Source organism: Hyalella azteca, unplaced genomic scaffold (genome assembly GCF_000764305.2).
Source record: "Hyalella azteca isolate HAZT.00-mixed unplaced genomic scaffold, Hazt_2.0.2 contig11873, whole genome shotgun sequence".
NCBI classification, from domain to species: domain Eukaryota; kingdom Metazoa; phylum Arthropoda; class Malacostraca; order Amphipoda; family Hyalellidae; genus Hyalella; species Hyalella azteca.
Window position 1 is genome coordinate 111730 of NW_025941853.1, and position 16376 is coordinate 128105.

The 16376-nt window shown below is 41.4% G+C and overlaps 1 protein-coding gene across 1 annotated transcript in view; it reads left to right on the plus strand.

Moving 5' to 3' along the window:
* LOC108677170 overlaps positions 1-16117 on the plus strand; it is a 49139-nt gene extending 33022 nt beyond the window's left edge. Inside the window, 5 exon segments of the mRNA XM_047883042.1 lie at positions 3281-4076; positions 7881-7994; positions 10659-10799; positions 10972-11175; positions 12828-16117. Coding sequence (XP_047738998.1) covers positions 3281-4076; positions 7881-7994; positions 10659-10799; positions 10972-11175; positions 12828-15092 — 3520 coding nt within the window. The 3' untranslated portion in view covers positions 15093-16117.
* Positions 16118-16376: the final 259 nt, after the last annotated feature.

Sequence of the window (16376 nt, forward strand, 5' to 3'; positions counted from 1 at the left end):
GTTCCTTATTCTTTCCTTAATCAATTTTTCCTGCATTTTTCATATTATTGATACTTATTTTCTCATCATTTATTCTAGGTTATATTGTGATATGCTTATATTGGTATTACTAACATCGCTCCAAAGCCATTTCCCCCCATCCACATTCCATTATTGCCTTAAGGAAGCATTGTGTTATTTCCCACCATCTTTATTTACTTATTATCTAATTATTTTTCTTCACTTTCACACCGCCACCTCGACCTGCGCTCGTCAACCTCATAACCACACAGGAAATACAGCACACTCACACAATTGCTCTTTAACTCACTTATACAGCACACATACAAATGCAGTTAAGGTCTCATAACTTCACTTATACACGTATACGTGTCGTACGTGTAGCCTTGAGAGCTCGTAGCTGTTCCCACAATTTGTTAGCAAGGTTTAAGATTCCCAGTCTATTTACTGGGCTGTTATTACTGGGCTTTATTGTGCTATTATTTACTGGGCTGTTATTACTGAGCTTTATTGCGCTATTATTTATATTGCTCAAGAAGAGCTGCTTAGTACGAGGCTGTGGTTGAATTTTATTGAGGTCAAATGATCGTAAATATTAGGGATTATCGATTAGGTTATCTTTATTGATGCGATTAGATTATCTTTATTGATGCGATTAGATTAACTTTATTGATGCGATTAGATTATCTTTATTAGTGCGATTAGATTAACTTTATTGATGCGATTAGATTATCTTTATTAGTGCGATTAGATTATCTTTATTGATGCGATTAGATTATATTTATTGATGCGATTAGATTATCTCTATTGATGTTATTAGATTATCTTTAGTGATGCGACTAGATTATCTTTAGTGATGCGATTAGATTATCTTTATTGATGCGATTAGATTATCTTTATTGATGCGATTAGATTATCTTTAGTGATGATGATTATACTTGCAATGATTATCCTTCCTATGATAACAAGAATATCTCATTAAGAGGCATATGGCATTTACGGTATATAGTATTGAATATACTCTCAATATATGTTATTATACAAATTCATATCATATAATCATGAAAAACATGCTCAAAAATAATCACATTCCTTAGTACATGCAAGCTCCTATCAGAAAGATTTCAATAAGTTATTTTTTGTAAAGTTGTTTTGAATGCAAGAAGATAATAACATGTGTTGTGTTATTGCTTATTCCAGCCATAACGTTATTTTTCTGCAGGCCGTGCAGCGATCAATCACATTTTTATTGCTTGCTGAGATTCAAAACTTTTAGATTTATTTTCCGCGCTTCAGAAAATACGACCGGGACGCCTTATGTTTTCTTCACTTGCTTGAGTTTTTTTCTAATTTTAAGCCATAAAGATTTCATTTTTTGACATTTTTTCATTCTGAATGAGTGTCGCAGGCATGCCTTCATTTTTTGCATTGATATTCTAAAGGATTATTTTCATGTTTATGTATCAGTTAAATCGAGAATTTTCGATTTGCCGAGGATTGTAAAAGGAATATGTGATAATATCTTTACGTTGTCGTAAGGTACTCCTTATTGTTAAATGTGTGAGAGGAATATTTTTACGTTGTCGTAAGACGACGACGTAAAAATATTCATTCAAAACCTTAAATATTAGAAAACTTCCAAGTTCACATCAGACATACGCGGCCATCTCTGTAGGGTCATTGTAATTCAAATACGCTTTTTTATATCCATGAACATTATTTATAAAAATCATATTATGAAGCCTCATAACAAATGGCGTAGTTTTAAAATGTTCGCAATATATGCAACACTAACCATCGCACAACTGCTAGTTTAGTCTATTGTGTTTCCTGTAAATCACTTTACCCTTTTTTTGTTATTTTCCTTATTGTGTTTCCTGTAAAATGTAAACTTTAATTTTTTGCCTTTTAACTCCGTTGTATTATGCACGGAAAGATGTTTTGTTTTGGCTACGAATTTAGTCTCTGTCCTTCAATCTTACCAGCACTCACGACATTTGCAACACTCAAACCCTTCTTTGTGATAAAAAAAACTTGTCCAGTGAAGTAAAAAATTTTTATTTATTTTCTGAAATGCTCTTTAGTATTACATGATAATGCAAATTTACTTATAAAGCACAGGATGTCCCTTGAGAATGAAAGGATGCGTACCCTTTTAAGCAACACATTGATCTCTGAAATTGTAGGATCATTTACGACTTATTTTTATTTAATTCAACATAAAATGTATAACAAAACTGAAGCTCAAGAACGTGCGACAAATAAACTTAACAGAATACAACACGTGCTCTTGAGACATTCCCGACACTAATACGGAAGTCCCGTGTAAGTTTACAAGTGTTGGTTAATGCTAGTGTACTACTCACTGGTTACTTAACTAAGATTAAATAATTATTATTGGCTAATGACGTAACTAATGTTAGCTAACTAGTATTATTTTCTATTGTTAACGAACACAAGTTACTTAACTAGTGGTGTTTAAATAATGTTACTTTCTAGTGTTAAGTAACAATAGTTAAGTAACTAGTGTGAAGTGCTAGTACTATTTTTCTAGCGGTAACTCTTCCTTTTTAACTCGTGTTAGTTATATACTGTAGTCAACAAGTGTTTTCTAACCAGTGTTAGTTGACTATTGTTAATATTACATACTGCCAGCACTAATATTAGATACTGCTAACACTAAGGTTAGATAACTATTTTTAATGTTCGATGCTGCTAATACTAATGTTAGATAACTATTATTGTCTAAAGAAGTATTTATTAACAAGTTAACTATCGCTAGTTGAACACTTACACAAGCCCTCGGTATCTTGACTCTTCCTCCGTAACGCGCAGCAGCAAATTTCCCACACTTCATCATAGCGACATTTCCGAGTCAACTTTTTAATGGAGTTCCGTGGCCCACTTCATGTCAAGCTCTTGAAACACCATGACCTTAATTCTTAACTTACGCTGCTCCTGAGAAGCTAGCGTTGTTGGTATATTTATGCCTTAATCATTACTATACTCCTTCCTGAAACAATGATATACCTTCCTAAAATTAGAATATTCTTCTCTGCTTTCCGGAAAACAAAAGAGTTCAAATTTTCAGTCAAAGTCAGTTCAAGCATAATCTGGATTACAACTTTTATGGTGAATGTTTATAGCTCTTTGTTCCAAAAGTCGCACCTTGAGAATAACAATGAAAGATTTCAAAATAATTTTTTTCACTTGTGTCCATATGTACGACGAAGGCAACAGTTCTTTTATTCGCTAATGTTAATTTGTTTTATTATTGCAGGAAGGTGTGCCGAAACTGCAAGTGTCCCCGTGAGGAACACAGCGGGGTGAATACTCCCTCCGTGTCGGCAAGTTCTCCCAGCTCCCCCGACTCCCCCATGGCGGCACAAGCCCAATTTCCCTCCACTAAGTCCCCAACTCCCCCAAGAGTTCCTAATACTCCCCCCTCCTCTTCTGGTCCACCCATTTACGGGCCCAACTTACTGGGACAATATCCATCTTCTTCTTTAGGGTCAGGTCCAAGTAACTCATCCAAAATTCCTCTCAATAATCCCCCTCAAACCTTTGGACCAAATTCCCCTCAAGTACCAAGGTTTACTTCACCCTCGTCCGTCCCTCCACCGTACGGTTACTCCCAAAGTTCCACGTTTCACCCACTACCTCCTTTGGGGTCCAATCCAAGTTTCCACGTGCTTTCTGCTAATCCCCACAGCTACATTTTCCCCAACTCCCAAATACCGACCAAAAATTTACGCCCTCAGTCAGATTCAGTCTCCCCTCAAGTGTCCACTTTTCCCTCAACTGCTGCCCTCACAACTACAACCACATCGGACAGCGTGCCCTCAACCTCCTCCAACCCTCAGGCCCAAACCTCAGCTCAAAACTCACCTATAGCACAAGGATCCATCATCTCCAAGAAGAATGGAGTTGGATTAGGTGTTGGAGTTGGAGTTGGGGGAGTTTTTGGAGGAGTTGGAGTGATGAGCGACCACCACCGGCACAGCCACAGCGACGACGACTCCGGCTGCGCGCTGGAGGAGTACACGTGGGTGCCGCCTGGCCTCAAGCCCGAGCAGGTTAGTTACTTTCTTTGTACTCTAGTAATTAATATATAACTAATTAATATATGAACGTAATGTGTTTAATATTTTTAATGGCCCATGAGCTGGAGAAGTACAAGTGAGTACCGCCTGGCCTCAAGCCTGAGCAGGTTGGTTACTTTTTTGTCCTCTATTAACATTAGCATAATTATTCTGTAATAATAATTTAACCTTGAAGGGTAAACATATCCTGAGCAGAGCAGATACTTATTTAATAAATAAAGTTTCTCATCAATTATCGTATTAACAGTAGCAAGGCTAACAATTTACAAGAATTTGAGTCTAGAAACTACTTTTGAAAGTTTATCAGTCACTACTGATAGAGTGACTACTAATTGCTGATTTATCAGTCACTACTGAAATTAATTTGCATGTGAGTTGAGGGCTAAATTAAATATCAGCGAGAATTGGAACATCGAATCTTCAACTCACGTTTTATTCACTAAAGATTTGTTCAACCGTCTAAACTCGGCTGAAAATTCAATGCAGTCGACGCCTGTTAACCCAATTGAAATTACCAATCACATCGTCGTTGGCCACCGATGGCCGTTCAAACGCCATCAATAAATCTCCGGCAAATAAAAACCAAGGATTTCTTTAGATGTTTTTTGAATGTTTTTCACAATGACGATGGCTTTAGCAACCGGGACGATGTTAGCCAACAAAGTCGTAAATTCCCAGGCTTTTTGAAAAGAACAGACTTCTCGATGTCGGAGCACTGCTCTATGGCCGGTCGCAGGTTGTAAAAATACTTGACTTTAACTCTTAAAAAGTTTAACTTAAAATACATAGATCGAAACCTAAGAATACTTACTTTCATGGTTAGATACTTTAATTTACTAAAATTGAATTCAAAGTTCGATACTTCATAAATACTTAACTTGAAATATATAGTTTTTTGCTTAAATTACTTAACTTGAATTCATAGTTCGATTGTTAAAAATCCTTTATTTAAATCCAAGTTTTCATGCTTAATAATGTACAATGTAAATACATATTTCGATACATAAAAATACTCATTTGAAATGACATAGAACGATACTGAAAAATACTTAACTTATTATTAATAGAACGATACTTAACTTAAATAAATAATTAGTTCGACTCTTAAATTTCGCAACTAATCATAATTTAGAGGCGGTCTCTTGATACTTTGTGTTATCAATTAATGGATATTGTTGCACCCAAAGTCCTGACATAATCTCTCTCTTTTCTACGTCAAGATTTATTTCCTAAGAATTATCATATATAGCTCAATTCTTACTCAACTTAAATAACCACCGTCACATATTCACATTTCCTTCAAACAAATGGCAATTATTTGAATATTTTTCCGCTTTTCTTTACTCAATACGTGAATTTAAGGTAATTTTCCTAAGCTGTTTCCTAGGCTGTACATCTTATTTCCATGTTTCAAATCTCTCTCACCAGTGTTTATTTCTTTCGTATTTAATGAAACAAAACTTATCAGACCAATTTTCTTCTGCACTGAGTTTGTAAGCCATGACGATGATTTGCTTCACATTGCAATACAAAACAATTCTCCTCAATAATTGTCATGATCATTAAAAAGTTAATAAGATAAACTCTTAGTCTTGCGTAAAGTATTTCAGATCAGTTAAATGCTTGTCTTTTATTATTCAATTGTAAGCAATTTCGCATGTAAGTATCTGCCGGTATCAAGTATATGCACATATTGAAGGTATAAATAAAAATATGTCATACACATTGCACAGAAATTTATATAAATAACATAAACATTTCATATACCTATATAACAGAAGCATTTTTAAAAAGTACCAATAACACAATAAAATAACGAAACCAATCAACCGCTGAACTGAACGCCCAATTATCGTAGAAGTTACGATCACCCTAAAGTATTTCTGAGAACACGATCGCTCGATCGCTTCGGATCGAGACCTGACAGGTGCGCGAAAGCGTCGCCGTATCGCCCGCCGTATCCGGAGTTTTTACTTGATTCTCAGCGAGGCATTCGAACGGCCGGTTTTTGTGGGCGTGTAAAACAGCGACCATTGTGATGCGTCGGTACGGTGTCACGAAATGGTGCGTGGGTGACGAGTCGGTAGCACCACATACGCACACGAAAATGGTGCGTGGGTGACTAGTCGGTAGCTCCACACGCACCGAAAATGGTGCGTGGGTGACTAGTCGGTAGCACCACACGCACAGAAAATAGTTCTTGGGTGATGAGTCAGTAGCACCACACGCATAGAAAATGGTGCGTGGGTGACTAGTCGGTAGCACCACACGCCCAGAAAATGGTGCGTGGGTGACTAGTCGGTAGCACCACACGCATAGAAAATGGTGCGTGGGTGACGAGTCGGTAGAAGAATGTGAGGAGAATGTGAGGAGAATGTGAGGAGAATGTGAGGAGAATTTGAAGAGAATGTGAGGAGAATGTGAGGAGAATGTGAGGAGAATGGGAAGAGAATGTGAGAAGAATGTGAGAAGAACGTGGGGAGAATATGAGGAGAATGTGGAGTGAACGTGGGGTGAATGTGAGAAGAATGTGGGGAGAATGTGAGGAGAATATGAGGAGAATGCGGAGTAAATGGGAGGATAAAGTGAGGAGAATGTGAGGAGAATGTGAGGATAATGTGAGGATAATGTGAGGAGAATTTGGGGAGAATGTGAGGAGAATGTGAGGAGAATTTGGGGAGAATGTGAGGAGAATGTAAGGAGAATGTGAGGAGAATGTGAGGGAAATGTGAGGAGAATGTGAGGAGAATATGAAGAGAATGTGACGAGAATGCGGAATGAATGGGAGGATAATGTGAGGAGAATGTGAGGAGAATGTGAGGAGAATGTGAGAAGAATGTAAGAAGAATGCGGAGTGAATGGGAGGATAATGTGAGGAGAATGTGAGGAGAATGTCTCTTATACACATCTAGATGTGTATAAGAGCCACACGCATAGAAAATGGTGCGTGGGTGACGAGTCGGTAGCACCACACGCCCAGAAAATGGTGCGTGGGTGACTAGTCGGTAGCACCACACGCACAGAAAATGGTGCGTTGGTGAGGTTTAACTTGAACTTAAGGTTTAGCTAAATCGTATCGCAGGTTTGATCAGTTAATAGGAATTAAACCACGCACGGCCACACTCTGCTGTATCATATAGCAATTTTATCAACTGAAATACAATCTTCCACGACCACACAATTCAGCTGAATCGTTTGATCAGCAGCAGCGTTATCAGTTCATTGCGCTCTGGATGGAAGAAGCTGCTAGGCTACAAGAACTGTTTAGTGCCCCCTTGAGGGAACTGGAAGACTTCGCTTCTCCCTCACTTCTCCCTCACTTCTCCCTCCCTTCTTCCTTACTTCCATGAGAGTCGTTTCCAAGCCGGCCAACCCTTGGCCATGCATATGCCACCAATAATTCGCCTCTGATTTCAAATGAAGTTTCAAATAGATGCTGTGACCGGACGCTAAATTAATTGGGAATAATAACCTGCATTTTTTTATTTCGATGTCTATAAAAATATTATATGAAAAAATTTAAGAATTTTCCCATGTCACATACAAGCAGAGCTATGTGAATTCCAGAGTGAATTTGTAAGAATACGAATTATTGTAAATGAAAAAAATTATTCGTAATGAAAAAAATTATTCGTAATGAAAGCCATTACGAATCAGTGACTCTCATGTAAATAAATATTGGAGTCAGTGATTCAACAGTTATTTAGTTTTGTTCTATTAAACATATTCATTATTCATGATAATTTGTATCCATATTCATATTAACGACTGTTGCAGGTCCGTCTGTACGTATTGGCGCTGCCTGAAGACAAAGTGCCTTACGTGAACTCCGTGGGAGAGAAGTACAGGATCAAGCAACTGCTGCACCAACTGCCACCCCACGACAACGAGGTAACTGCTACACTTATGTTATAAGCAACTGCTGCACTTATGTTATAAGCAACTGATGCCCCAACTGCCAACTCACGACAACGAGGTAACTGCTGCATTTGTGTTGTTGTTTTTGTTGTTGTTGGCCCGCGCCCGATCCCGGCGTCACTGGTCTAGCCGTGGCTGGAGCCAGCGCAAAGCGTAGGTCTACGCTTCGTAGGTCTACCTTCAAAGGTCTACGCTGCTGAGGGGTGTTGGGTTTTTAGGGCAGTCGAAGAGGCGAGGCACATCATCCGGGGAGAGATGGCAGTAGTTGCTCAGGTTATTTGTGTTATTATGGATTCTGCTTTTGCATCTGTTGTGCCAGCGTTCGTCTTGCGGATTTTTACGGTATATATTCTGATTTATCTATTGCTGGGAGCGGAGGAGGCCAGCCGTTGAGTAGTACTGGTGGATGGTACGAGTCTATGGCAGCTCGGGCAGCGTTGGAGTGGAGCTGCTTTAAGGGTGGCTAGCTGCTTTAAGGGTGGCGCTGTTAATATTGGTTGGGAGTGAAGGTTGAACGGCACGGTTGGTGAAAAGAGTATCTCTGATGTTGCGGGGTTGGGGGTGTGGTCTTGTGATTTGGTGGCAGGTGTGTTTTGGGTGGTGGATCTGCAGAAGGTATTGGGCTGAGAAGAGGCCCGTGTGTTGCTGAATAGTGAGCATTTGACATTCGGAGTGGAGATGTTGTTCGGCAGTTGTGTTGTGGCAACCGGTTATAGTTCTCAGAGCAGAGTTTTGAACTGATTGGAGGCTGGTGATGTTAGTATAAGAGGTGATAGGAGACCAGGCTGGGCTGGCGCACTCAATTATTGGGTGGCCGATGAGTTTGTATGTTTGCAGTAGAGTTTCCTTATCTAGTTCAAAGGAGGTGCCTAAGAGTGCTTTCAGTATGTTGTTGCGTTTTGAGGCTTTTGCTGCCGTGTTTCTGTGGTGGGTGGTAAATGTGAGCATGGTATCAAAGGTTAAGCCAAGGATTTTTGGGTTGTGTTCCAGCGGGAGGAGTTAATTGTTGATCTTGACTTGAGGGTGGTGGTTGTACTGGGCTCTGTGCAGTGTAATGAGGGTGACTGTTGATTTGGGAGCAGAGATTTCCGGGTTGCGGTGAGCGAAAAAGTGGCAGAGTTGAGGGAGGTAGTCGTTGAGTTGCTGTGTGAGAAGTTCGGCGTCGAGACCAGTGCTGTAGATTGCAAAATCATCAGCATAGGAGATGATCTTGATGTTGGGTGGTGGTTGGAGTGCCTTGGAGACATAGTAATTAAAAAGGGCAGGAGACAGAACGGAGCCCTGTGGAACGCCTATGTGGGTTATTCGGTGTTTGGAGTTTTGATGGCGGAATTCCGTTGAGGCTGAACGGCCGTGTAGGTAGTTGTAGATCCAGCGGGTGATAGGTCCGGGTAGTGGGGAGGCGATCAGTATCCGGTGGTTGACGGTGTGGAAGGCTTTGGTGAGGTTCAGTGCGGTGATAATGGTTCGGTGAGCAGGCCTCTTTTGGTTAAGACCGTAGATGATGTCTGTAGTGAGAAGGGTGAGTGCAGACGTGGTCGGATATCCGGGCCGGAATCCATGTTGATGATCGGCTAGGGGCAGGTGTTGGTGATAATAGGTAGCAAGCATCTTTCCAAGACTTTGATGGCGGAGCAAAGCAGTGATATTGGTCGGTAGGATTTAGCATCAATGTCCAGTTTGCCGGGTTTGAGCAGCGGTATGACTTTGGCTGATTTGTAGATGTCGGGTAATCAGCATGTTCAGAGGGACTCATTGAAGAGGCGCGTCAGGTAGGTAATTCCAAGTGGTCCAAGATATTTGAGGTGAAAGATGGTTTGTTTGTCGGGTCCAGTGGCCTTAGAGTAGAGGAACGGGATTGCTTAATTGCGTTGGCCACTTGTGCCGCTGAGAGGGAGGGACTGTCCGATGCATTTGTGTTATAAGTAAATGCGGTTGCTTATGACATATAACAGCAAATGATATTGCTTTTGATTGAGACCACAACAGACTTGAGTAAGCGCTAGGATTCGGCCAAAGAGTCGCTACAATCAGCTTGAGCATTTTTCGGTCTGCTTGGCCACCCGATTGAAGCCGAATACAATATCATTTAGGAAGCTGCGGCTATTCTCAGTAGAATTTCTTTCGCGTCACTAATATGTCTATCACGTCACTAACATGTCTATCACGTCACTAACATGTCTATCATGTCAATATTAAATCCCGCTTTCAGGTGCGCTACTGCAACGGCCTGTCGGAGGAGGAGCGCCGGGAGTTGCGGTTGTTCTCAGTAACATACCACTAACATGTCACTAACATGTCACTATCATGTCACTAACATGTTACTAACATGCCTACAGGTGCGCTACTGCAACGGCCTGTCCGAGGAGGAGCGCCGGGAGTTGCGGTTGTTCTCAGTAACATACCACTTACATGTCACTAACATGTCACTATCATGTCACTAACATATCACTAACATGTTACTAAAATGTTACTAACATGCCTACAGGTGCGCTACTGCAACGGCCTGTCGGAGGAGGAGCGCCGGGAGTTGCGGTTGTTCTCAGTAACATACCACTTACATGTCACTAACATGTCACTATCATGTCACTAACATGTCTCTATCATGTCACTAACATGTCACTAACATGCCAACAGGTTCGCTACTGCAACGGCCTGTCGGAGGAGGAGCGACGGGAGTTGCGGTTGTTCTCTGCGCAGCGCAAGCGCGAGTCGCTGGGCCGCGGCTCCGTCAAGCAGCTGCCGCTCAGCCTGCCGCACGACATGACCTGCGCTCAGGTGACCTGCTCACTGTTCACCTGCGCACAGGTGACCTGCTCACTGTTCACCTGCACTGTATCTCTGATTACAAACATCTATTGTATCTTGCATAAGATAGCGTAATTGTTTGAATCCTGCCCATTAATCATCATCCTGGTGCCCATTAATCACGCTGTCCACTAACGTGCAGTGCTCGGAGCGGCTGAGCGGGGGTGACATCGTAGTGAGCGCGGCGCGCGCGGGTCCCAGCACGTGTTGGCACCCCGCGTGCTTCACGTGTTGCGTGTGTCGCGAGCTGCTCGTAGATCTCATCTACTTCTGGAAGGACGGGGCGCTCTACTGCGGTAGACATCACGCCGAGAGCCTCAAGCCGCGCTGCGCCGCCTGCGATGAGGTAATTTAAAGTGCCGACATATTACATTCTCGTAACTTAGTATTACTTTTCAATTCTCACCTAGTAACTAAAAGTGCTGTATAGGTTCCACTTTATTTATTTTTCTATGTAATAATAATATTGTTAATTTTCCACTTGATGTATGTTTACATCTATCATATGTCGAACTAAAAGCGTTTGTCTGCTTTTGTACGGTTTTCTCTGGAATTGTCAGGTTTTCTCTGCTGTTGTCAGGTTCTGTCTGGTTTTATCTGGTATTGTCTGGAAATGTCTGCTTTTGTCCGCTTTTGTCTGGCTTTGTCCAGTTTTATCTGTTTTTGTCGATTTCTGTCTGATTTTTCGTAGTTATTTATTTTGTCTGCTTTGGCTTGATTTTATCAGTCGTGGTCTGTCTGTGTCTACTTTTACTTGAATGAGCTGCATTTGTTTTGCTCATTTACAACCCGTGCGTATGTTTTCATACACTTAATTACCCGAGCCAACTCATCACTAATGTTGTGCCTTCCACTCATTTGAATTAGATGGTCATATTGTCCAAATAACAACACACTTCCTTAACTAAATCAAAGGGTAAGCTTTCGACGTTAAAAACTATAACATCCTTGATTTGATAAGGAATTCTCGTTCTATTCAATATACAAAACGTAAATTTAACATTGATTGAAATTAGAGTTTTTTTTTCACCAACTTTAATGAGTTTGATATTTTCAAGCAAGGATAACATGTTTTCTAATTTTCGTCTCATGATATCTTCACATTGATGAATTTCCTGATCGGACAAACATAAAAATTACTATTTTCTGCCCATTGAATCTTTACATTAGTTTATTTTTTAAAATATCTGAATCTTTATCTTCCACGGTGCTTCTGAAAACTTGAATATTCCAAAATTATACTCTCAGTGAAATTTACAACTCATTAGTTTTACTGCCAGTAAATGCCTGCCCCCTTCCTGGATGTATTTCCCGGCACATCGTCATAATTGGTTTATTAGCCCGGTCATATAATTATTACATTATTTAATTACCAAATCTTGCGCATCGTACGTCGGAGCTTACGTCGTCAGAATTTATACATATGATCAGCTAAATCATATATTTATTTACTTATTTAATAACTTTATCTGTCTGATCATTTAATTACTTAATTACTTTATTATGCAGATCATACTAGCGCACATAGACATACTTTTATTATTCGGTCTTGCATACCATACCAACGAACATCGACAGTATTAATTAAATTTTATGAGCATCCGAAAACAAAATTCGAGTGCCGCCTTGGCTTCTGTCATAGAGCCGTTTCACTCAGGAATCGTTATAAGTTGTTCTGGGTTATGCTGTGTTCACCTGATCGAAATCAGCTTCTGATCAGAATCTCTTTTCCGACTTTATAGCGTCCTGAGAGTGCGACAAGTTTATCCTGAAAGTAGATCAAAGGTTGACCGAAGCCGAGTTATAATGAACTGGCAAGCTACTGAGAGGCTGCACTACAAGCCCGGCCGAAGCGGACATAGAGCGCTAATTTACGTGCTGCCGAATCCTGGGTGACCCCTGTTGCAGAGTCGAGCCAGCATCTAAATTCTAAAATGCTGCCTGTCAATTCCAATAGATAATTTAATAAATTCAATGTTTAATTATTTCATTTTGTAGATTATACTGGCGGACGAGTGCACGGAGGCGGAGGGCCGCGCGTGGCACATGAAACACTTCGCGTGTTTCGAGTGTGACGCGCGCCTGGGGGGTCAGCGCTACATCATGCGCGACGGTCGGCCATATTGTCTGCACTGCTTCGACTCCATGTTTGCTGAATATTGTGACACTTGTGGTCACGCCATCGGTGTAGATCAGGGTTAGTATTGTAGAGTATTACTTGGCCGCCCCTTCCTGCCACGCCGAGGTTCCATTTACTGCTCGATTGCCTGCAGTAAAGGAGAGCCTCCTACGCCGTCCGACAGTAACGGCAACACGCCTGATGGCCAACCGCCGAGCCTCATGACGTCCAAATTTAAAGCCAGTGAAATTCCGGATGGGTTTGTTGACTCCGAATCAACTTCACCCATCACGTCGAAAGCTGGGTACTTCGGGAGTGATCGGTTTGTTTCCGAGCAGGCTTTAAGCGGCAAAGATATACGATCCCCTATCACAGCAACGCAAAATTCGTCTAAATCTCCGAGATTCAAGAGAAAAACTTTAGAGAGTTCACCATTGAAGGAAAGCTCGGAGTCAGAAACCACGAGCTCGAGATCGCCGAGTCTTCAGAGGCAGGTTTCTTCTGGCTTGGAATCTAGAAACAAACGCAGTGACTTGTCTCGGCCACATGGACGATTATCTGCTGATCAATTACATTCTAATGGCAGAAACAACGAACCAACGAGAACATCTCCTTTTAACGGTCATCTAGGTATTCCAGCTGCTGGGATGAATGGTGGACATCCAGTTGCTAGAAATTCGTCCATGTCGGCAATACATGAAAATTCCACACCTGCATCATCTAAAACGTCTGAACAGGGGAATGGCGTCATACGCTCCCCATCCGCTTGTGGGGATCAAAAGTCCAAGCACGAGTACGTTAACCTTCAAAATTTCGCCCAAAAGGATCGCTCGTCTACGAAGTCTAGTCAGAAACCAATTGATGAGACCACAGGCAAGAACTGTAATAGCCATCAATACCTATCTTCTGAAATTGATAGTTCCCGTGCGTCGTCGGAGACTAACTCACCTCGACAAAATGAGAAATGTTTACGGCAAAATAGTAGGCCACCGTCCAGTGACCAGATTCTTCGATCGCCAAAAATTAATCATTGTTTATCACCCAATCAATTGTCTCCAAAAATGGGACGAAGGGCTTTGGAATATAAAAATCATGACTCCAAATCTGACGGTCAGTTTCTGAAGAGCCCACAACTTCCCGTACGAAAATCTCCAGAATTAGGTAACGATAAAACTAATGATACAACGTCAGCTGAAGACTCGGTCAAAAAATGTGCTGATGCTCTAGAGGCTGGACTTGACAGACTAGTGCTAGAAAAGTCGCTCGGGAGAATATTGGCTGAACACGGCATAAATCTTTTACAAGAAGTGGCTACAAAATCTCCACCTGGAACTATAGAGAGCATCTTGAAGAGTGTAGGATCTAAAACTAATAGTCCTCTCGATGTTTCGGACGTGTCTCATCTGAACCTAGAAACTCTGTTGGCGGCATATGAGTCCCACAGGAAGGAACAAGCGGGTGCCCACGCATCGATGCCTGATTTATCCACCTCACGAAACACTTCAGGATCAAGTTCGCCGGCCACTTCTATTATCCCAAGTGGTGCGCTCAAGAAAAGTTCGATGATGTCGCCACAACGCGATCGGCACTCGCGGTCCGTTCGTTTCGACCCATCCCAAGTATCTTCCAAATCGGAATCTCGCCGCCAAAGACATCAGGCTCGACGGGAGAGATCAGAAACCTCTTCTTCTTCGGGTTCTGCCACTACGGCTATTGAGGTTCCCACCGGTCCCAGTAAACATGGTAGAGACCCCAGCCGTCGTAGGTCTTCGCGTCACGGTAGCCGTAGACACTCCAGGCACGGTTTGCCACGGTCTTCGTCATACTCCGGTCACGCAGACCATGACGATCACTCACCCCGAGACGGTCACTCCGCGCGTAAAAAGAACGCCTCGTCTCAGGATTTGGACGAACCTGACTATGACAGCGACTCAACGTGTTCGACGTGCTCGTCATCATCGTCTTCAGATTTCGATTACGAGTTGCCGCCGAGAAGAGCGTACGGGGGCGTACGGATTAACTACGTTCCGAACGACGCCCTCGCCCTCGCTCGACGTCAGGCTGCGTCAACGCCGCCGAGTCTGACCTCTCCCCAAACTCGGAAGAAATCCCAGGAAAAAGATAAGAACTGCATTATATCTTGAAAAAATATTGGGCGCTTGTGGTGCCATTCAATTTGTGGCCTTAATGTTCTCCACTTAGCGTTAATTGCTGACGAAGTTCTATTGGAATCTTGTCTGACCTCGTGAATGCGAGAACTGGGAATAGCTCGATTTGTTTCTGCCTCGGCCCACGTGTGCATAATTAAGATGTGTATCATATGGTTCTAAAGTTCACATTTTTTGAAGCTGTATATTAGGAAGTACATGAGGATAATCCATAATAATATATTGGAGTCTTTCCTCATGAACCTTAATTCAAATACTCATACATAAGACGTCATTATTATGCGTCAATCTAAACAATAAGCTTAAGCCAGCTACCTCTTACGAACGTACACTTACCAAATATCTTTCTTATTTATTAATAGGATCGTTAATGATATATAACGAATGATATTATCTGAATATAGTTAAGAATATCTCGGATCCCACCAGTTTAGTATTTACTGCATATTGGACACAATTCAACAGGTTTATCATAACCGCATTGGCAATATACAATGGAATCAATGAAGAGATAAGAGAGAAATTTGTCCGAAAAGTGATGTACTTATTGCCCTTGTGTGAGTCATCCTGACCCAGTTTGGCTTGGTAAAAATGAGTATCAGAGCTACGTGAGTTCCCTGCTTGTACTGTGGTTATAACAATATGAACGCCTTTTGCACAATATAACTAAGTTTTCTATGACAATACGACCCGTCCATTTCACTGAGTGTGTCATAATCATCCACATACAAATAATTTCGGACAAACGCAGCCGGGAAGCCAGTCGTAGACTCTACACTTTATAAAAACTTACTAAATTATCTCATATAATATAATTTTAATGAAGTGTTTGGACGCGCCTAAGGAGTTAGATCTTTTTATAACTTTTTAACAAGTCTTCCATGATTCAGGGAGGCCTTTTGATGCCGTACCACTTCTAGCGCTTTCTCAAGCCTGAAACAATCTGTTCTGTTTTATAAATTTATATCCACATTCAAATCCCCCTTTTTTTTAATTTGCCTCTCGATAAACCTAAAAAAAATAATGTTATTAATAAATAATAATATTACATATATAGTAGTGTCACCTTCAAGCCAAGTTGGCCTGTCGCCAGTTTTTAATCACATTGTCGATCTCGATCCGATGTTTTGCAACAAGTTGCGGGGCTCGAACCCTTAACTCACTGCTCCAATCTTGATGATATCGACCGTTCGGCCACGCCGAGTCATATTGGTATTATATCTAATATTTTTAAGAATCAAATTTGAAGTTAAGTGATTA